Source organism: Mustelus asterias, chromosome 14, assembly GCF_964213995.1.
Source record: "Mustelus asterias chromosome 14, sMusAst1.hap1.1, whole genome shotgun sequence".
Lineage (NCBI taxonomy): Eukaryota > Metazoa > Chordata > Chondrichthyes > Carcharhiniformes > Triakidae > Mustelus > Mustelus asterias.
In genome coordinates, this window is record NC_135814.1 from 9,784,485 (window position 1) to 9,806,598 (window position 22,114).

Here is a 22,114-nt window from a genome sequence, read left to right on the forward strand (position 1 = left end):
GATAAAACAGCATAAAAGCTAAATACTGTGGGTGCTGGATACCTGGAATGAAAGCACAAAATGCTGGAAGAACTCAGCAGGTCTGGCAGCATCCGTGGAGTTTTGAGTCCAATTTGACTCTTCTTCAGAGTTGGAGAGGTAGAAATGTGAAGGGTTTTATACTGATAAAAGGGGGTGGAGCAGGTGGAGAGAATGGAAGGTCAGGGATAGGTCAGAAGTCAGGAGAGGTCAAATCAGAGAATCATAGAATCCGAATGTGCAGAACAGGCCCTTCGGCCCATCGAGTCTGCACCGATGCATGGAATGCCCTGACCTGCCCACCTAATCCCACTTGCCAGCACTTGGCCCATAGCCTGGAATGTTACAGCGTGCCAAGTACTCATCCAGGTACTTTTTAAAGGATGTGAGGCATCCCGCCTCCACCACCCTCCCACGCAGCGCATTCCAGACCCTCACCACCCTCTGGGTAAAAAGGTTTTGCCTCAAATCCTCTCTTAACCTCCTGCCCCTCATTTTTAACTTGCGTCCCCTCGTAACTGAACCTAAGGGGAACAGCTGCTCCCTATCCACCCTGTCCACGTCCCTCATAATCTTGAACACCTCAATCAGGTCACCCCTCAGTCATCTCTGCTCCAGAGGAAACAACCCAAGCCTATCCAACCTCTCTTTATAACTTAAATGTTCCATCCCAGGCAGCATCCTGGTGAATCTCCTCTGCACCCCGTCCAGTGCGTTCAAATGACAAAGTAGTCATGGACACAAGACAAAGGGATTGGCAATGATAGTATTAAAGACGCAATTGTTAAAACCGGCATAAAGGTCAGCCCTGTCTGAAAGCAAGATAGCAGAATGCATTAATAGCGGAATGAGAGTTAGCGCTTTCTGTAAACAAAGCATTAGGACAAGATACAGACTGGCACTTTGGGAGGTGGGAGTGGGGCGTGCTGTAAAAAAATCAGAATGGAGGATAGCATTCAGGGTCTGAAGTTGTTGAATTCGTGTTAAATCCAGAAGGCTGTAAAGTACCTAATCAGAAAAAGAGGCACGGTTCCTCCACTGTGCGTTAGGATTCACTGCAGCATTACAGGGTAATGAAGGGTAAAGTACAAGGGAGGACTCCAGTGGTGGTCTCTCAAAATAGGAAGGGCTTGGTGACAGGTGTGAGAGGGGAGGGGAGTGGACAGTTAGAAGAGGGGTCACCTGTGGTTGTCCCACTCCAAAACAGGTACATTGTTTTAGATAGTGTGGAGGAGTGTGCCTCTCCAGGGGTAAGACACAGTGACCAGGTCACTGGCACACAGTCAGGCTCTGTGGCCCGGAAAGGGAAGAGAGGGGTTAGGAGAGCGATAGTGGTGGGGGATGCATCAGTTAGAGGCACAGACAGGAGATTCTGTGGGGGCGAACGGGACTCCAGGATGGTAGTCTGCCTACCTGGTGCTGGGGTCACGGATGTCTCCGAGCGGATAGGGGGCATATTAAAAGGGGAAGATAAAGAAACGGATGTCATTATACACATTGGTGGAAATGACGTAGATAGGAAGAGTAGGGGGGTCCTAAGAGAGCAATTTAGGGAGTTGGGAAATAGTTAAAAGGTAGGGTCACTAGGGTGGCCATCTCTGGGCTGCTCCCAATGCCTCGTGCCAGTGAGGCTAAGAATAGGGAGTTGGTTCAAATGAATGCCTGGCTAAAGGACTGGTCCAGGAGGGAGGGCTTTATTTTCATAGACCAATGGGAGGTTTTCAGGAGAGGATGGCACCTGTACAAGAGGGAGGGGTCACAACTAAGTTGGAAGGGCACAAATATCCTGGCTGGGAGCTTTGCTAGTGCAGTTCGGGGGGGTTTAAACTAGTATGGCAGGGGGGTGGGGATCAAACTATTAGGTCTATAAGTGTGGTGGCTGGGGACGAGCTTGGGGCTGGGACAAGGCTGGCAAAGAAGAAGAGCACTCTGGGGGAGGACGACCTCACTGAGCCTGGGGGTCTGGAGTGCTTATACTTCAATGCAAGGAGTGTAGCAGGTAAAACAGACGAACTTGGGGCCTTAATGCGCACGAGGAATTTGGATGTGGTTGCGGTGACAGAGACTTGGTTGAAAGAGGGGCAGGACTGGCAGCTGAATATTCCAGGGTACAAGTGTTTTAGGCGAGACAGAGGAGGGGCCAAAAGAGGTGGGGGAGTAGCGGTATTGGTTGGAGAGCATATTACAGCGGTGCAGAGGGAGGACAATTCGGAGGAGTTGTGTAGCGAGTCACTCTGGGTGGAGCTTAGAAACAGGAAAGGCGCAGTCACTATGTTGGGGGTGTACTACAGGCCCCCCAACAGCCCAAGGGAAGTGGAAGAATGGATATGTCAGGAGATATTGGATAGGTGCAGGAAATATAGGGTTGTTGTAGTGGGAGACTTCAATTTCCCTGGTATAGACTGGAAATCGCTGAGGGCAGGGACTCTGGATGGGGAGGAATTTGTAAAATGTGTACAGGAGGGTTCGTTGGAACAATATGTGGACAGCCCAACTAGAGAGGGGGCTATACTGGACCTGGTACTGGGGAATGAGCCCGGTCAGGTCTTCAAAGTTTTGGTTGGGGAACATGTGGCAAATAGTGACCACAATTCTGTTAGCTTTAGGATAGTGATGGAAAAGGATGAGTGGTGTCCCAAGGGTAAGGTGTTGGATTGGGGGAAGGCTAACTTTATTGGGATCAGGCAGAAATTGGCAGCTCTTGATTGGGAGAGGTTGTTTGAGGGTAAATCCACATCTGGTATGTGGCAGTCTTTTAAGGAACGGTTGTTAGGGCTACAGGACAAGCATGTGCCTGTAAAAAAGAAGGATAGGAAGGGTAGGATTAGAGAACCGTGGATAACCAGGGAAATTGAGGGACTGGTCAAAAGGAAAAGAGAGGCGTATGTTAGGTCCAAGCAGCTAAAAACGGAGGGAGCTCTGGAGGAGTACAATGAAAGTAGGAAAATACTCAAACGGGGAATTAGAAGAGCAAAAAGGGGTCACGAAATGTTCTTGGCAGACAGGATTAAGGAGAATCCCAAGGCATTTTATTCATACGTTAGGAACAAAAGGGTTGTTAGGGAAAAAATTGGACCTCTCAGGGACAAAAGTGGGGAATTATGCTTGGAGCCCAAAGAAGTAGGGGAGATCCTAAATGAATACTTTGCGTCGGTATTCACAAAGGAGAGGGATGTGTTGACTGGGAGTGTCTCGGAGGGGAGTGTTGAACCGTTGGAGAAAATCTCCATTACAAAGGAGGAAGTGTTAGGTTTGTTAGAGAATATAAAGACTGACAAATCCCCAGGGCCTGATGGAATCTATCCAAGGCTGCTCAGGGAGACGAGAGGTGAAATCGTTGGGCCTCTGACGCAAATCTTTGTCTCGTCACTGGACACAGGTGAGGTCCCAGAGGATTGGAGGATAGCCAATGTGGTCCCGTTATTTAAGAAGGGTAGGAAGGATAACCCGGGTAATTATAGGCCGGTGAGCTTGACGTCCGTGGTGGGGAAGTTGTTGGAGAAGGTTCTTAGAGATAGGATGTATGTGCATTTAGAAAGGAATAAACTCATTAACGATAGTCAGCATGGTTTTGTGAGAGGGAGGTCATGCCTCACTAACCTGGTGGTGTTTTTTGAAGAAGTGACCAAAATGGTTGACGAAGGAAAGGCCGTGGATGTTGTCTATATGGACTTTAGTAAAGCGTTTGACAAAGTCCCTCATGGTAGGCTAGTGAAAAAGGTTGGATCCCATGGGATAAAGGGGGAGGTGGCTAGATGGGTGGAGAACTGGCTTGGTCATAGGAGACAGAGGGTGGTAGTGGAAGGGTCTTTTTCCGGCTGGAGGCCTGTGACTAGTGATGTACCGCAGGGCTCTGTATTGGGACCTCTGCTGTTTGTGATTTATATAAATGATCTGGAAGAAGGAGTAACTGGGGTGATCAGTAAGTTTGCGGACGACACAAAACTGGCAGGACTTGCAGATAGTGAGGAACATTGTCAGAGGCTACAGAAGGATATAGATAGGCTGGAAATTTGGGCAAGGAAATGGCAGATGGAGTTCAATCCTGATGAATGCGAAGTGATGCATTTTGGTGGGAATAATGTAGGGAGGAGCTACACGATAAATGGAAGAACCATAAAGGGTGTAGAGACGCAGAGGGACCTGGGTGTGCAAGTCCACAGATCTTTGAAGGTGACGTCACAGGTGGAGAAGGTGGTGAAGAAGGCATATGGCATGCTTGCCTTTATAGGACGGGGCATAGAGTATAAGAGTTGGGGTCTGATGTTGCAGATGTATAGAACGTTGGTTCGGCCACATTTGGAATACTGCGTCCAGTTCTGGTCGCCACACTACCAGAAGGACGTGGAGGCTTTGGAGAGAGTACAGAGGAGGTTTACCAGGATGTTGCCTGGTATGGAGGGGCTTGGTTATGAGGAGAGATTGGGGAAACTGGGGTTGTTCTCCTTGGAAAGACGGAGGATGAGGGGAGACTTAATAGAGGTGTATAAAATTATGAAAGGCATAGATAGGGTGAACGGTGGGAAGCTTTTCCCCGGGTCGGTGGTGACGTTCACGAGGGGTCATAGGTTCAAGGTGAAGGGGGGGAGGTTTAACACAGATATCAGAAGGACATATTTCACACAGAGGGTCGTGGGGGCCTGGAATGTGTTGCCGGGCAAGGTGGTGGAGGCGGACACACTGGGAACGTTTAAGACTTATCTAGACAGCTATATGAACGGAGTGGGAATGGAGGGATACAAAAGAGTGGTCTAGTCTGGACCAGGGAGCGGCGCGGGCTAATTGTTCCTTGTTTCTCGTTTCAAGGCTTCATTCTATGATCATCTTGCTGGTGCCAGTACAGAGCGAGACTGCGGATAGTTGGGAACCTGTCTCGGGGGCAGGGAATTCATATGGTGTTCGTGGAAGTGGAAATGACTAGGGTTGGGAAGCATTTCCCGATCAGGGCCATTGTGATCTCCTGGACTCGTTTCGATCGCCTCAGGGGGTCGGAGAGGAATTTCCCAGATTTTTTTTCCCCATATTGGCCCTGGGGTTTTTCACTCTGGGTTTTCGCCTCTCCCTGGAGATCACATGGTCTGGAATGGGGGGGTGGGGGTGAGTTAATAGGTTGTAATGAACAAAGCATCGCAGCTGTGAGGGACAGCTCGGTGGATAGGATATTGGTATGTAGATAGGCTGGAAAATTGGGCGGGGATCCTGGATTCAGGATTCAATCCTGGACCGGGGAGCGGCGCGGGCTTGGAGGGCCGAAGGGCCTGTTCCTGTGCTGTATTGTTCTTTGTTCTTTGTACAGCAGGTCAAGGACAAAAATGTGGGCGTGAGGGCAAGATTGTGAATTGAAATGGTGAGTAGCAGTAATGTCAGGGTCATGCTGTGGGTTTAGTGATTTATTATTGTCACATGTATTAGTATACAGTGAAAAGTATTGTTTCTTGCGCACTATACAGGCAAAGCATACCGTTCATAGAGAAGGAAAGAGAGAGTGCAGAATGTAATGTTACAGTCATAGCTAGGGTGCAGAGAAAGATCAACTCAATGCGAGGTAGGTTTCCTGCAAAGTGGCCACCAATGCCAGTCTGGCATTGTACCACAAAGCAGTCAGCTGGTCAGAATCTTTTTCCCAGTGTTGTAATGTCTAATACTAGGGGCATGCACTTAAGATGGGAGGGGAGAAAGTTCAAAGGAGATGTGAAGGGAAAGTTTTTTTTACACAGAGCGTGGTAGGCGTCTGGAATGCGCTGCCAGGGTCGGTGGTGCAGGCAGATACAATAGGGGCGTTTAAGGGGCTTTTAGATAAGCACATGAATATACAAAGAATAGAGGGATATGGACCAAGGGCAGGCAGATGGGATTAATTTAATTGGGTGTCATGAGCTGAACATAAGAGCATAAGAACTAGGAGCAGGAGTGGGCCATCTGACCCCTCGAGCCTGCTCCGCCATTCAATAAGATCATGGCTGATCTTTTAGTGGACTCAGCTCCACTTACCTGCCCACTAACCCTTAATTCCTTTACTGTTCAAAAACTTATCTATCCTTGCCTTAAAAACATTCAACGAGACCACCTCAACTGCTTCACTGGGCAGGGAATTCCACAGATCAGAACCCTTTGGGTGAAGAAGTTCCTCCTTAACTCAGTTCTAAATCTGTTCCCCCCGTATTTTGAGGCCACGCCCCCTAGTTCTAGCTTCACCCGCCAGTGGAAACAACTTCCCTGCTTCTATCTTATCTATTCCCTTCATAATCTTATATGTTTCTATAAGATCTCCCCTCAGTCTTCTGAATTCCAATGAGTATAGCCCCAGTCTACTCAGTCTCTCCTCATAAGCCAACCCTCTCAACCCCGGAATCAACCTAGTGAATCTCCTCTGCACCGCCCCCAGTGCTGAAGGACCTGTTCCTGTGCTGAACTGCTCTATGTTCTATGATCCATCGTGTGTGCCCCCACGTTCCTGAAGCCTATCGTATCACAACCAAACATTTCCTACACCCTTCAATTCCTCAGCCATGTAACTTCCTGGGAGGAGCAAGGAAAGAAAAAACACAGGACTAATAAGAGAGAACAAAAAAAGAACCTCGAAAATTCTTCCCTGAATCATTTCCGAAAGCAGTCCAGATTCCATTCACGGTGTGTTTGTTAACTGTTAATCCACTCACCAGTCTCTCCTGTGCCAGTTTGCATTTTAAAAGTGGCGATTATCTGCTTGCAATTTGCCTGCACTTAACTGAGCCTGATGCGTCATTCTCCATACTTGACTCCTTGAACTAACACATCTGACTGGAATATTCAACGGAAGTATACAGTCGTCTGCCAGGGATGAGCTTGTGAGGCGTGGCAATGGACAGGGTGGATAGGGAGCAGCTGTTCCCCTGAGTTGAAGGGCCAGTTCGGCAAAGCAGCCAGCATAATTAAGGACCCCACGCACCCCGGACATTCTCTCTTCCACCTTCTTCCGTCGGGAAAAAGAGACAAAAGTCTGAGGTCACATACCAACCGACTCAAGAACAGCTTCTTCCCTGCTGCCATCAGACTTTTGAATGGACTTACCTTGCATTAAGTTGATCTTTCTCTACACCCTAGCTATGACTGCAACCCTACATTCTGCACTCTCTCCTTTGCTTCTCTATGAACGGTATGCTTTGTCTGTATAGCACGCAAGAAGCAATACTTCTCACTATATACTAATACATGTGACAATAATAAATCAAATCAAATCAAAAAAGTTATGAGGGGACACAAGTTAAAAGGAGATTTAGAGGGGATTTGAGGAAAAACTGTTTTATTCAGAGGGTGGTGACGGTCTGGAATGCGCTGCCTGGGAGGGCGGTGGAGGCGGGATGCCTCACATCCTTTAAAAAGTACCTGGATGAGTACTTGGCATGCCATAACATTCAAGGCTATGGACCAAGTGCTGGCAAGTGGGATTAGGTGGGCAGGTCAGGGCCTTTCATGCGTTGGTGCAGACACGATGGGCTGACGGGCCTCTTCTGCACTGAAGAATTCTGTGATTCTGTGATGAGTTGTGGCTTAGTTGACAGGTGTGGCTTCAGGCCCCTCTCCACTTGGAGCACAGGAATCTAGGCTGACCCTCAAGTGCAGTACTGAGGGAGCGCTGCACTGGTGGAGCTACCAAATTTCAGAATAGGCTTTAAAAGGAGGCTCTTCACACCTGGATGTAAAAGATCCCTGGGTCAGGATTCGAAGGAGGGTGGTTAATGCCTCGATATCACAAAGGCAGACAACCTGGTCATTACCACGTTACTCCTGTGGGAGCTTGCTGTGCACAAATTCGCTGCTGCGTTGCAAATGACTACGCTTCAGATGTTTCAAATAGTTGTAATTCTTCATGTTCGAGTTCACAAGCATCCCCAACTTGACTGACAAAGCAAAAGGTGTCAGTGCCTGGAGAGCGATGAGAATGCCGGGTTCTGCATGTATCTGCTACATGGAGTGATTGAGGGAAACAGCATTCAAGGGAAAACCCTATAGGGGAGACAGGAATAGAAGGATGTGTTAATGGACTGAGGTGACGAGAGGTGGGAGGAAGTTCTGTTGGAGCATAAGCAATGACATTTTGGCTAGAGTGGCTTGTTTCTGTGCTGTAACCTCATGTAATTCTGAGTAAAACTTAGCAAAAACAGAAAATGCTGAAAAATCTCAGCGGGTCTGGCAGCATCTATGGAGAGAAAACAGAGCCAACATTTTGAATCTAGATGACTCTTCATCAGAGCTGGAGACAAGAAAAATCAGACAAGATTTACAATGTGAGGATGGGGGAAGGGGGTGTAATTGATAGGAAACAGTAAGTAGTCTCACAACACCAGGTTAAGGTCCAACAGGTTTATGTGGTATCACAAGCTTTCAGAGCACTGCTCCTTCATCAGGTGAATGGAGAGTTGGGTTCACAAATAGGGCATATATAGACAAAGATACAATTGCAAGATAATGGTTGGAATGCAAGTCTTTACAGGTACAGACAATGTGAGTGGAATCTCCACATCATTGATAGGAAAAGCACAGACAAAAAGACAAAGGGAATGTAAATGGTGATGATAAATGTAGGAATGGTGCTAACAGCGTCCATTAGGAGATCAGAATGTGTAAATGGCAGAACAAAGGTAGAATATAGGAATATGGCAGATGGCCCTAGTGGGGGTGGGGGGAGGGGGGTGGAACAAGATGGAAAGTGGGATAAAACTTAACAGTTAGTTGAAAGCAAAAGGATGTTTTTAAACACACTTTCAGTTAACACATTCAGCAAGGAAGGAAAAAAAGTGACCCATGAAAGGCTCAATGCATCGATTATGATAATCTGGCCACTCAAATGCAAAGAGTCACTTCAGAAAAATGCAATGAAGCATTTTTCCCTGATTAATTTCACTACTTGCACTTAGAATCAAAGAATTAGAAAATAGTAAGAAGTCTCACAACACCAGGTTAAAGTCCAATAGGTTTATTTGGTAGCATGAGCTTTCAGAGCGCTGCTCCACTCATCAGGTGAGTGGAGGTACAAATGTGTTAATGGACTGAGGTGACGAGAGGTGGGGGAAAGTTCAGTTGGAGCATAAGCAATGGCATTTTAGCTCGAGTGTACCTGTTAAGACTCGCATTTCAACCATTATCTTGCAATTGAATCTGTGTTTATATATGCTGTGTTTGTGAACCCAACGCTCCACTCACCTGATGAAGGAGCAGTGCTCCGAAAGCTCGTGATTCCAAATAAAACCAGTTGGACTTTAACCTGGTGTTGTGAGACTTCTTACTGTGTCCACCCCAGTCCAACACCGGCATCTCCACATCATGAATTAGAAAATAGTTTGACAGTCGATTAAAAGGTTAGTACATTACAAAAATTTGTATTAATGTAATAAAATTCTTTGTGGCAGATGCATCACTGAAATTTGACAGCCAAGGTACATAAGGATGTACATAATCATTTGGCAGCACAGAAATTGAATTCTGCTGGAAAAGAGACGTGCTATTGGAGATTTTCATCTTGCACTCATCAGATAGTTTGCAAAAGTGCCAATAGTAAAGGGAACATCAATTTATACTGCATGGGAAGACACTGCTGATTGGTTGTGTTATGGACAGGAGTGGGTTTAATTTAAGCCATCCGTTTTTCTCCTCTCACTATCTGTCATGATAAGCAGTCTCACAACACCAGGTTAAAGTCCAACAGGTTTATTTGGAATCGTGAGCTTTCGGAGCGCTGCTCCTTCATCTGGTGAGTGGAGAGGTAGGTTTCACGAACACGGCATCTATAGGCAAAGACCCAATTGCAAAATAAAGGTTGGAATGCAAGTCTTTCTGGGTAATCAGGTCTTTACAGATACAGACAGTGCGAGTGGAGAGAGGGATAATCACAGGTTAAAGAGGTGTGAATTGTCTCAAGCCAGGTTAGTTAGTAGGATTTTGCAAGCCCAGGCCAAATGGTGGGGTTACATGTACCAAGGAGTGGTACATTGGCAAGATCATGCAGATGCTACGACAATGGATGAATGGACAGCGCGTGACAATCGCCAGGCAGGAGTGTTCCATTCCAGTCGGGGAACACTTCAGCAGTCAAGGACATTCAGCCTCCGATATTCGGGTAAGTGTTCTCCAAGGTGGCATTCAAGAAACACAACAACACAGAATCGCCGAGCAGAAACTGATAGCCAAGTTCCGCACACATGAGGACGGCCTCAACCGGGATCTTGGGTTCATGTCACACTATGTGTAACCTCCACCATTTGGCCTGGGTTTGCAAAATCCTACTGACTGTCCTGGCTTGAGATAATTCACACCTCTTTAACCTTTGATTATCCCTCTCTCCACTCGCACTGTCTGCATCTGTAAAGACTTGATTACCTGAAAAGACGTGCATTCCAACGTGCAATTGTGTCTCTATTTATATATGTCCTGCTTGTGAAACCTACCTCTCCACTCACCTGATGAAGGAGCAGCGCTCCGAAAGCTCGTGATTCCAAATAAACCTGTTGGACTTTAACCTGGTGCTGTGAGATTTCTTGCTGTGCTCACCTCAGTCCAACGCCGGCATCTCCACATCATATTTGTCCATGAACCGAAAGGTATTTTTGATTTCCCACACAAGTGGTAACTTTCCCAACCCTTAAATTTGGAGGTTTCCAATTCTCTATGAAGAACGTGCGCAGTAAACTTGAGATAAGATGAAATTAAAGTGTTGGTTTATTTCACACACCCACAAAACGCGGGAAAAGGTTTTCACAATGTCCACCCCTAAGGGAGAGGAAGGGGTTCAGGTCCAGGCCCACTCAAAAAGTACAAGTGATGGTTTACGTGAACTTAGAATCAAAAGACTGATGGGGGTGGGTGGGTTTCCTCAAAGGGTAGGTTCCAGGGTGATCAGTCTTTCCAGACTTCCACAAGGCAAGAAGGCATGGAGAGTTGATTTAGTCTTGAAGGCACCAGTTCCAATGTTCCAGTAATTCACAGTATAAATGAGGGCCAGGTGATCGTACCTGACAGAGCTCTTTCTGCTGTTACCTGCTACATGGTAGGATGGAAACTGTGACAGGCTGTTTGCCTGGAGTTAGTTTTCTATTTGACTTCCAAAGAGAAAAGTGAGTATAGAAACATAGAAGATAGGAGCAGGAGGAGGCCATTTGGCCCTTCGAGCCTGCTCCACCATTCATTACAATCATGGCTGATCATCCAACTCAATAGCCTAATCCTGCTTTCTCCCCATAACCTTTGATCCCAAGTGCTATATCCAGCCGCCTCTTGAATACATTCAATGTTTTGGCATCAACTACTTCCTGTGGTAATAAATGCCACAGGTTTACCACTCTTTGGGTGATGAAATGTCTCCTCACCTCTATCCTAAATCATCTACTCTGAATCCTCAGACCGTGACTTCTGGTTCTGGACTCCCCCACCATCGGGAACATCCTCCCTCCATCTACCCTGTCGGGAACATCCTCCCTCCATCTACCCTGTCTAGTCCTGTTAGAATTTTATAAGTCTCTATGAGATCCCCCCCTCATTCGTCTGAACTTCAGTGAAAACAACCCTAACCTAGTCAATCTCTCCTCATACATCAGTCCCGCCATCCTCAGAATCAGCCTGGTAAACCTTCGCTGCACTCCCTCGAGAGCAAGAACATCCTTCCTCAGAAAAGGAGATCAAAACTGCACACAATATTCTAGGTGTGGCCTTACCAAGGCTCTGCATAACTGCAATGGTACATCCCTGCTCCTGTACTCTAAACCTCTCGCAATGAAGGCCAACATTCAATTTTTATAAAATCCAACAGCATATTAATTTAAAGGTATTCAGATCGCACAATTCTCAGTCATGTGATAGTGTGGTTTTGTGGTGACTAGCAAGGCCCCTGATTGAAACTCATTGTGTTTTGGATCAGGTAATGGTTGGGCCAATAACACCACATTGGATATTAAGGGTCACAAATAGCTGTCTTTGTCCATAGCAGGGATCCACATCTTGTCTGCTAAACCATTGTTTTAGCTTAGCTGTGTTTATGCAATGCAAGAAGGAGTGCGACATTTCAGGAGGTGTTAGCTTTTGTTCACTTGCAAATTGCTCAGAAACTTCCAGAAGCTAGCATCTGATCAGCTGGAGCCATTTTATCAGCCCAGCAATTGTCCATTTTTGAAAATAATTTTATAACATTGTATATATACTGTTTCTTTCCCATTGCAACCAGTTGACAAGTAGACTCTGATTGGTAAAGGTATTGCTATGGAGAATACATCAGGGAACAGTTAACTGTCAAGCTTTTGTTCAAATTTAAACCAGGCAGGTATGAATTTCTTTCTGAAATAAACTGTTGGATTTTATAGTCAGTTTTCTGTTTGACCTCTGAAGAGGCTGCTTTGCAATTGAACGAAAGCTTGGCAGTTAACGGTTCCCTGCTGCATTCTCAATGGCAACACCGTTGCCAGAGTCCATTTGCCAACCAATCAGTATTCTCTTCTTATGCAGTATAAATTATTGTTGCCTTTACTATAGGTATTCTTGCAAACTGTCCTGATGAGTACAAAGTGAAAAGTTTAAACAGCGTGTCTCGTATTTCAGCAACAGGCAAGGATACCTTAGGGCAACTGGCCAAAAACCTGGTCAGTTGTAGGTTTCAGGAGTGTCTTAAAAGGAGAGGCAGAATGGTGGAGGTGAAGGGAGGGAGTTCCAGAACTTGGGGCCCAGGCAACTGATTACATAGCCGCTGATAGTGAAATGATTAAACCCAGGAGTGCACATGAGACCAGATTTGGAGGACAGCAGATACGTCCGTGGAGTTTTAGAACTACAGGAGGTTATAGACAGGGAGAGGCTAGGCTATCGAGGGATTTTAAAAAGAACAAGAATGTGAATTTTAATATCAAGGCTTTGCTTGAGCAGGAACCAACACAGGTCAGTCACAAACCGATGGGTGAACTAAACTTAATGTGACCTAGGATACAGCCAGCAGTTTTGGATGGCCGCCACATTATGAAAGGTGAAAACTGGGCTTAGAACACATAGAACAGTCAAGACTAGTGCTAACATGGATAAAGGGTTAAGCAACAGATGAGCGAAATGAGCTAGGTGAGGCAATGTTGGAGGTTTGATTTGATTTGATTGATTATTGTCACATGTATTAACATACAGTGAAAAGTATTGTTTCTTGCGCTATACAGACAAAGCATACCATTCATAGAGAAGGAAATGAGTGAGTGCAGAATGTAGTGTTGCAGTCATAGCTAGGGTGTAGAGAAAGATCAACTTAATGCAAGGTAGGTCTATTCAAAAGTCTGACAGCAGCAGGGAAGAAGCTGTTCTTGAGTCGGTTGGAAGAAGGTGAAAGAGAGAATGTCCAGGGTGCGTGGAGTCCTTAATTAGGCTGGCTATTTTTCTGAGGCAACAGGAAGTGTAGACAGAGTCAATGGATGGGAGGCTGGTTTGCGTGATGGATTGGGCTACATTCATGACCTTGTGTAGTTTCTTGCGATCTTGGGCAGAGCAGGAGCCATACCAAGCTGTGATCCAACCAGAAAGAATGCTTTCTATGGTGCATCTGTAAAAGTTAGTGAGAATTGTCGCTGACATGTCTAATTTCCTTAGTCTTCTGAGAAAGTAGAGGCATTGGTGAAAAGAGGCAGTCTTATTGATACTACAGATATCCAGTTGGAATCGCAGCCCAGGGTCAAAGAGAAGACTATAGGTGCAACTATTTGTCGAAGCTCAAGACAATTGCCAGGATGGAGTCGGTGAATAGATAATAGCTTAGGTCTTCCCAACATTTCGTTTGGAAACATTTCTGCTCATGCAATATTGAAATATGCAGTATTTCTTAAATAATAATTTGAGAGCTGTGAGCCTCATTCACTACCCTTCCCTTAATTTCTTTTCTAAATTTTTTAGTCCATCCTTAAAGTTACAAAGCCAATGCTCAGAGTGGATTGGGCAGACCCAAGCCCACCCCTTGCTGGCTCCCAAAAACCAAGTTCAAAATCCAATTGAATCCAAGAAAGTTCCGGCCAATTGCAGAGTTGAGTGGCACTGCGGTGAGGTAGATCTGGGTGTCGTAGCCTACAGGTGAAAGCTGATGCTGTTTTCCAATGACGGTACCAAGGGTCACTATGTAAATAAGCAGGTGGGGCGCGGACAGAAGGGGTATAGGAGCAGAAGAATCCATTGCAAATGATTCACTGGTTAGGATTGGATAGGCATAAATCGAACCAGATGAGTGCAGTCGCACTCAACTGGACAATGGTGGAAGGGCATTGGATAAAGATGGAGTGGTCAACCATGTCAAAAGTCCAACAGGTTTATTTGGAATCACGAGCTTTTGGAGTGCTGCTCCTTTATCAGGTGAGTGGAGGGATAGGTTTCACAAACAAGCATATATAGACAGAGACACAATTGCAAGATAATGGTTGGAATGCAAGTCTTTACAGCTACAGACAGTGCGAGTGGAGAGAGGGATAATCACAGGTTAAAGAGGTGTGAATTTTCTCAAGCTAGGACAGTTAGTCGGATTTTGCAAGCCCAGGCCAAATGGAGGGGAGTACATGTAGTGTGACATGAACCCAAGATTCCAATTGAGCCATCCTCAAGGATCTTGGGCTCGTGTCACACTACATGTAACCCCCCACATTTGGCCTGGGCTTGTAAAATCCTACTAACTGTCCTGATTGGAGACAATTCATACCTCTTTAACCTGTGATTATCCCTCTCTCCATTCATACTGTCTGCCCCTGTAAAGATTTGATTACCTGAAAAGACTCGCATTCCAACCATTATCTTGCAACTATATATGCCGTGTTTGTGAACCCAACTCTCCACTCACCTGTTGAAGGAGCAGCACTCTGAAAGCTCGTACTGCCAAATATACCTGTTGGACTTTTGACATGTGTTGTGAGATTTCTTACTGTGCCCACCCCAGTCGAACGCCGGCATCTCCACGTCATGTCAAAAGTCTGCAGACAGATGAAGATGAGGAAGGATAATTTACTACTACCATAGTTACATCCGATGCCATTTGTGACTGATGTGCCATTTTAATACCCTGACAGGAGCAGGCTGGAGGAATTCAAACATGGGAGAAGAGATTGTCGGTCTTTGCGGAAGAAAGGGTGGTTGGAGATGGGCCAGGACTTTGCAAGGACAGTGAGTTTAAGGTTTTTTTTAAAAAAAGGGTGACGATGGCAGATTTGAAGAAGGTAACCAATCAGCTACATTGGAGCCAGGAAAGGCAAGTCAAGGAGAAAATGAAAGATCAGTGAAACTAGAAATGCAATTTTAGGACTAGGACAGAGAGGAACCTTAAGACCGGAAGATTGGGCCAATGGGCTAGGAGAAAGGGAAGAAAGCAGCAGAGACCACTGAATGGCTAATCTCAATCTTAGTGACAAAGTAGTTCTGGAGATCTTCACACCTATTGGAAGTGAAAGTGGATGAGGTGGGGAAAGGGGTTTAAGAACATCTTGCTCAATATACAGGTGAGTATTGAAAGCACTGTATCAATGAGTTGGAGGTGGGATGGGGTTTACAGTCAATTAAAAGTTCCCTGAAACACTACAGCAAACACAACTCATGACTGAAAGTACAGCAAAGTCTCCCAGTAAAAGTAGGATTACTTCTCCATCAAAATGCAATCAGTGGAAGGAAGTTATATCATGCAAATTGTGTGTGCAATATCAATCCCAGTCACTTAATGCACTAATCAACAGGATAATTACATCTCCATTCTGGCCAAGAGTTGTGGTGTCACTATCTAAAGAAAACTTACTTGATTGTTTGTAATAGGCAGGGTATGGACCATACCCAACCAGCTTGTCCTTACAAAACCCAAACAAAACTCTACTATTCGATGACAATGCTGAACAACCTCGAGTGAATCATAGAATCCCGACAGTGCAGAAGGAGGCCATTTAGCCCATTGAGCCTGCACCAACAACAATCCCACCCACGTTCTATCCCTGTAACCCCACGTATTAACCCTGCTAATCCCCTTGATACTCAGGGGCAATTTAGCATGGCCAATCCACCTAATTCACACATCTTTGGACTGTGGGAGCACCCGGAGGAAACCCACGCAGACACGGAAATTTATACAAACTCCACACAGTCACCCGAGGCCACTGTGCCACTAATAGCTACACGGAATTCCAATTTAAGAGATTCAGTTAAGCTCGTAAAGTGGCTCACTTACTGTTGCTGGTAGGGACATACATTCATAGGCAGGGATTTGTTCTCTGCACACTAAATAAATCCGTTCAAGCTTTGTGCCTTTTTTAAATTACCCAGTAGCGTGGATGTCCATAGTTTCCCTGCTGCTTTCTCCGTGCAATGCTTCAGCCAATCAGTGCTAACTTGCCAATGAACGAGCACCCTTTCGCCCGCACTATAAATTGTGATCATTTGAAATTTGACATTCTTGCGTTTGTCCTGACGAATGCAAGATGAAAAGCTTCAGCGGCATCTTCCTTTTCAGTAATATACATGTTCATGGATTTTTCCATTCAGATTGGATATAAGTGATTCAGAAACATTGTGCATTTGATAGAGGTGTGAAGTCATAAGGCTTACATCAACACTGCAATGAAGTTGCTGTGAAATTCCCCTCGTTGCCACACTCTGGCACCTTTTTGGGTAAAACTACCTAACCAGCACGTCTTTCGAACTGTGGGAGGAACCGGAGCACCCGGAGGAAACCCACGCAGACACGGGGAGAATTTGCAAACTCCACACAGACAGTGAGCCAAGTCGGGAATCAAACCCAGGTCCCTGGCGCTGTGAGGCAGCAGTGCTAACCACTGTGTCACCCTAATTCATATGTATATGGCACATTAGTTGCAAAACTACCATGATCTGGTAAACGTGAAGCTGTGATTTAAGAACCCTCACAAGTCCATAACAAGATAGCCAGCCAGTGTAAAATTCTATTATTGGGAACTTCTGTGCAGTGGGATTTGTTGTTCCACCCAAAAGAGATTAAAATGTCCTTCGTAAAGCATAATTTTTCCACTGCTTCCGTGGTAACAAACATCTGCTCATCTTTACTTGTATCGACTCCCAGTCCATGACTTTCTCCCTAATTTCTGCATCATCAACCAGCATCATAGTCTCCATGAACACTGCATTCATCCAACATGGCTTTTTGTGCATCCCTCACTTCCTTTGCTCCAGCACTGGCTGTCAGCTAAGCCCAAAGCTCTGGGGTTCCCTCCCCAAAGCTCTTAGAATCACGACAGTACAGAAAGAGGCAACGTGGCCCATCGCGTCTCCACCAACAACAATCCCACCCAGGCCCTATCCCCGTAACCCCACTTATTTACACAGCTAATCACTCTAACCTATGCATCCCGGGACACTAAGGGGCAGTTTAGCATGGCCAATGCACCTAACCCGCACATCTTTGGAGTGTGGGAGGAAACCAGAGCACCCGGAGGAAACCCACGCAGACATGGGGAGAACGTGCAAATTCCACACAGACAGTGGCCCAAGCCAGGAATTGAAGCCGGGACCCTGGAACTGTGAGGCAGCAGTGCTAACCACTGTGCCACTGTTTAGCTTCGCGAAGCACATTTCAGATGCTGCATAAAACCTAATTCTTTGACTAAGCTTTGGTTACCTGCCCAAATGCTTTCTCCTTTTGTTCAATGTCAATTTTCTTCCTGATTTTGCTCCAGTGCGGGTGCTTTAAGATGATTACTTTTCTTTTAATATTCTTTTAAATAGAATATTAGTTGGATACAAGGTTGGAAAACAAGTACAGCGATGACTCATTCATGCAACAAAATACTGGACTGTGTTGGCACAAGACCCCACCTATAGCAATCCTCCCTGGTTTATGATCTAATTATATATCCCAAACGGCCTGATCCTTCAGCTGCTCAGAACAATAAACATGAACAAAGATAATATTTCACCCACCTGCCTCCTGTGCACTTGAGACAATGTCAGTGATTAGTAAGACTGTAATGTCGAAGTCTACACTAGAACTGCGTTTTGTGCATGGGATCCCTTGAATTAAAGTGAGGGGAAGGCGTGGATACATCTTCCCTACCGAAGGGGCTAATCAGAGAATCCCTTCGTTGCAGAGGGAAGCCATTTGGCACACAGAGTCTACAATGACTCTCCGACACACCCAGGTCCCTTTCCTGTAATCCCACATATTTATCCCGTTAATCCCCCAAACATACACATCTTTGGACACTATGGGACAATAAAGCATGACTAATACCCCTAACCTACACATCTTTGGACTGTGGGAAGAAACTGGAGCATCCAGAGGAAACCCATACAGACACTGGGAGAATGTGCAGACTCCACACAGCTCCACCCAAGCCCAGACTTGAACCTGGGTCCCTGGCGCTGACCACAGTGCTAACCACTGTGCCACCATGCTGCCCTTAATGATAAAGCAAAGACCAGGGGATTTTGCCCTGAACCACATATCCTTGACAGTGGAGTGGCGAGAGGGAAGTAGCTTAATCTGCAAAGAGGGTGACAAAATGGTGAGTCTTGAAATTTATAATTACAACTTCCACGAGTTTCTTCCTGTTTCCAAACACTTTATTTACATTTCTATACATTTTGAAAACTTTAGTACGACGTGTCTGGCAGAACACAAATACATTTAACCATATACTGTAATTCATCAAGTTCAATTAAATGTACAGATCCTTGTGCACAGGGTTAAATCCACTCATCTGTCAAGTCACTTTACAAATATTACAACTCAAGATGGTGAATATTAAACCTGCTCTAAACAACAAATGTTAGAATATTCAATGCAACTTCATTTTCAAGACACGACCATAAAAACCTGCTAAAATTGTAATTTAGTAACAAATTACAAAATAGAAACATCTGCATAGAGGAAGAACAGAAATACAAAGGCTACTTCCAATCACATCTGTAAATTCTTCAACATTTGATTAGGAAAGGCTAGAATTTTCATACTTACAAATTTTTACACTTTACAAAGCTGACCCATTCCCCAAATAATGCACATCCCGGTGTCGTGGAAGGGATCGACAGCTCTGGTGGCCGACATTTCAATGCAGGACAAAATAAGAGCTGCAGTTGCCACCAGATTTCTCCAGCTCACTCGAAACACCTACACTGGACTTAACAACAAAACGCTGTTGTCTAAAGTTTCTGCTCACTCTCCAGGCTTGGTGGCCAATTTCCCAGCTTTGCAACGAGTAACCAACATTCAGGAATACAACCCAGTTTAGATTTCTCACCTTACACTCAAGCACTATTTGACATTATTTCCCCAGGATTTGCCACTGATCTGCAACACACATAGAATAAACCTACAGTGCAGAAGGAAGCCATTCGGCCCATCGAGTCTGCACCGACCACAATCCCACCCAGACCCTATTCCCGTAACCCCACATATTTACCCTACTAATCCCCCTGACACTAGGGTCAATTTAGCATGGCCAATCAACCTAAGCCGCACATCTTTGGAGTGTGGGAGGAAACCGGAGCACCCGGAGGAAACCCACGCAGACACGGGGAGAACGTGCAAACTCCACACAGCGACCCGAGGCCGGAATTTGAACCCGGGTCCCTGACGCTGTGAGGCAGCAGTGCTAACCACTGTGTCACCGTATAAACTGTAATCTAATTCTGCGTACAAAGAAAAACTTTCAACCTTCTGTCCAACATCAATATGCAGTTCCAGATGGTGCCCTGTTGGACTAACTTTGATAGGAAAGAACTGCACTCTCTGGGACACTTGAGCTGTGACTGAAGAAAATATTCAAGTTAAATTTACTTCTACCATGTTGGGACAGATAGGAATTATTTTTTAAATGGGGAGGGGGGTGGAAAGAGGGATAACAAGACAGAATTATTGGGGCGAAACTCTAGCAAAACATCGACTGCAGAAAAATGGTACTGGAGAAAGGATTCTTAGACTTGATATCAGCACTCCACTGGTGGGAATGTGCAGTAGATCAAGAGTGGTTATGGATCCATTTGCTAAAGGTTTTACAAACACCAAACCCTGACACAACTATAAGCACTAAATTATTTTGCAAACGAACGCAGAATCTCTATAGTAAGTGACGTGAGTGAACAAGAGTAGGCTGTCAGTCTGTGTATTAACGTGTCCCTTGGTATCAGTGCACCTGGGATGCCCTTGTGTTGAGGCAATTCTTTCCATCACAATAGTTTAAGGACATCAAACACTTGTGATTATTCGTCAGTGACAACTACATCAGATTGTGCCAGGGAAAAAAAATCTAATGGAAAGCACAGATGACTGAGGAAATAAAGATCCACATTAGGCGCGGCAAGACGCACCAGTGAGGACTGGCTAGATACTGAGATATCTCAGGAGATAATTATCAGTGTAAGCAGCATACAATATCCTAACCCATTTCCAAGAGAAACTGTTGATTTGTATTCAGTCCATTACTAACATCTGCTATTGGCAGTTTCAGTGCAATGCAAACTGCAGTAACCACCTGTCTGTACTGCCTAACTAATAGACAGGGTCAAGACAATAACTCAGACTTGAACCAGTTTTGGCAAGTTCCCACTGGTGCTTCTTATATCCAAACGGGAAGCGAGCACATGAAATCACCAATATGTACTTCACTCGGTTTTCCTCCTCAGAACACAATCATTCACTATTAGTCTGTCCAGTTTGTAGAGTGGTGTTTATCACAATGAGATTGAGGGAATAGCTGTGGGTGCCGCCTGGATTTTACCAGCCTGGATTCTGTACTGAGCTTTTAAACTGAAGCACCACCTTTCCAATGTCTTCATCGATTGTGCACATAGCATCAGACAGAAACCACCTTCAAAACAGCTCGTCCATTCAGAGTTCTTCCGTTCCGAGAACACACAAGCCAACCTTCACAAAGTATTAATTAGCAATTCCAAGTTTTGAATGTAGTGAGTTTGAATTTAACAAAACAAACACTCTTCTTTAATATATAAAAAAATGTGCAATTCCAAGCAAGTGTGCATTGCTATTCAACAAGGAGTTTCCCAGTCTTCTCAAAATTCGTCTGTTCGCTCCGTCTATACAACATCAGACAGAGACCAACACATCGAGGTAGAGTCTATCATAGGATTCCTTGAATAGCAGAATAAGGAGAAGGCTGAACAGACACGATGCAGTCAGGCACCAATTCAACCAGTAAACATCTGAAAAGCAAACGGAGAAATGTCAGTGAAGAATGTCATGGGAAAGCACTGTCCAGCTCTTACATGGCTATGTATTGATCTACATTTGTCTGGGACACCTGCTCTTTAGACACTCAGTGACCATTTCCAGAAAGAATGATGAAAGCAGGATTAGTTCCCTGGACGTCATTCTCAGCACTCACTGTACACACCTTGAGAATAAATAGTCTCCACATCGTAAGTGGAGCTATACCAAGACAGAGTCACCAACTACATGAGAAAGTAAGCAAGGAGAGAAAATTGAGGAAAGCTAACACTCAGCCCATAATACAGGGGGCTAAAGACAACCAGCCTTAAACATGAACTCTTTCTCTCTCTCTCTCTCCACATTGCCAGACCTGCTGATGGATGGAGCACCCTATTAAAAGCAGTGGTGGAAGTAGAATCCCTAATAGCTTTTCATTGGATTAACGTGTGAAAAACAAACACAAAGGAAAGATTTTTTTTTTATTCGTGGGACACGGGCATCACTGGCTGGGCCAGCATTTATTACCCACCCTTAGTTGCCCTTGGAGGGCAGTTGAGAGTCAACCACATTGCTGTGGCTCTGGAGTCACATGTAGGCCAGACCCAAGGATGGCAGATTCCCTTCCCTGAAGGACATTATTGAACCAGATGGGTTTTTCTGACAATCGACAGTCATCAGTAGATTATTAATTCCAGACATTTTTTTTATTGAATTCAAATTCCACCATCTGCCGTGGCAGGATTTGAACCCGGGTCCCCCAGAACATTATCGGAGTTTCTGGATTAGCGATAATACTACTAGGCCATCGCCTCCCCTAAATGACTAAATGGTAGTGCTTTCAGACCGCTAGCATACAACATGATGGGCTGAGTAGCCTCCAGTGTTATAGAATGTTATTATTTTTTATTCATTCATGGACATGGGCATCACTGCTGGCCCATTCCT

At 45.3% G+C, this 22,114-nt stretch overlaps 1 protein-coding gene across 2 annotated transcripts in view; it reads right to left on the reverse strand.

Moving 5' to 3' along the window:
• Window positions 1-18,547: 18,547 nt before the first annotated feature.
• The window catches only part of slc49a4 (solute carrier family 49 member 4), a 73,069-nt gene continuing 69,502 nt past the window's right edge, over window positions 18,548-22,114 (reverse strand). For both annotated transcript variants that reach the window (XM_078227889.1, XM_078227891.1), the window contains exon 9: window positions 18,548-21,162. In XM_078227889.1, the coding sequence (XP_078084015.1) occupies window positions 21,047-21,162 (116 nt within the window). In that variant the 3' untranslated portion in view covers window positions 18,548-21,046. The remainder of the gene's footprint in view (window positions 21,163-22,114) is intronic.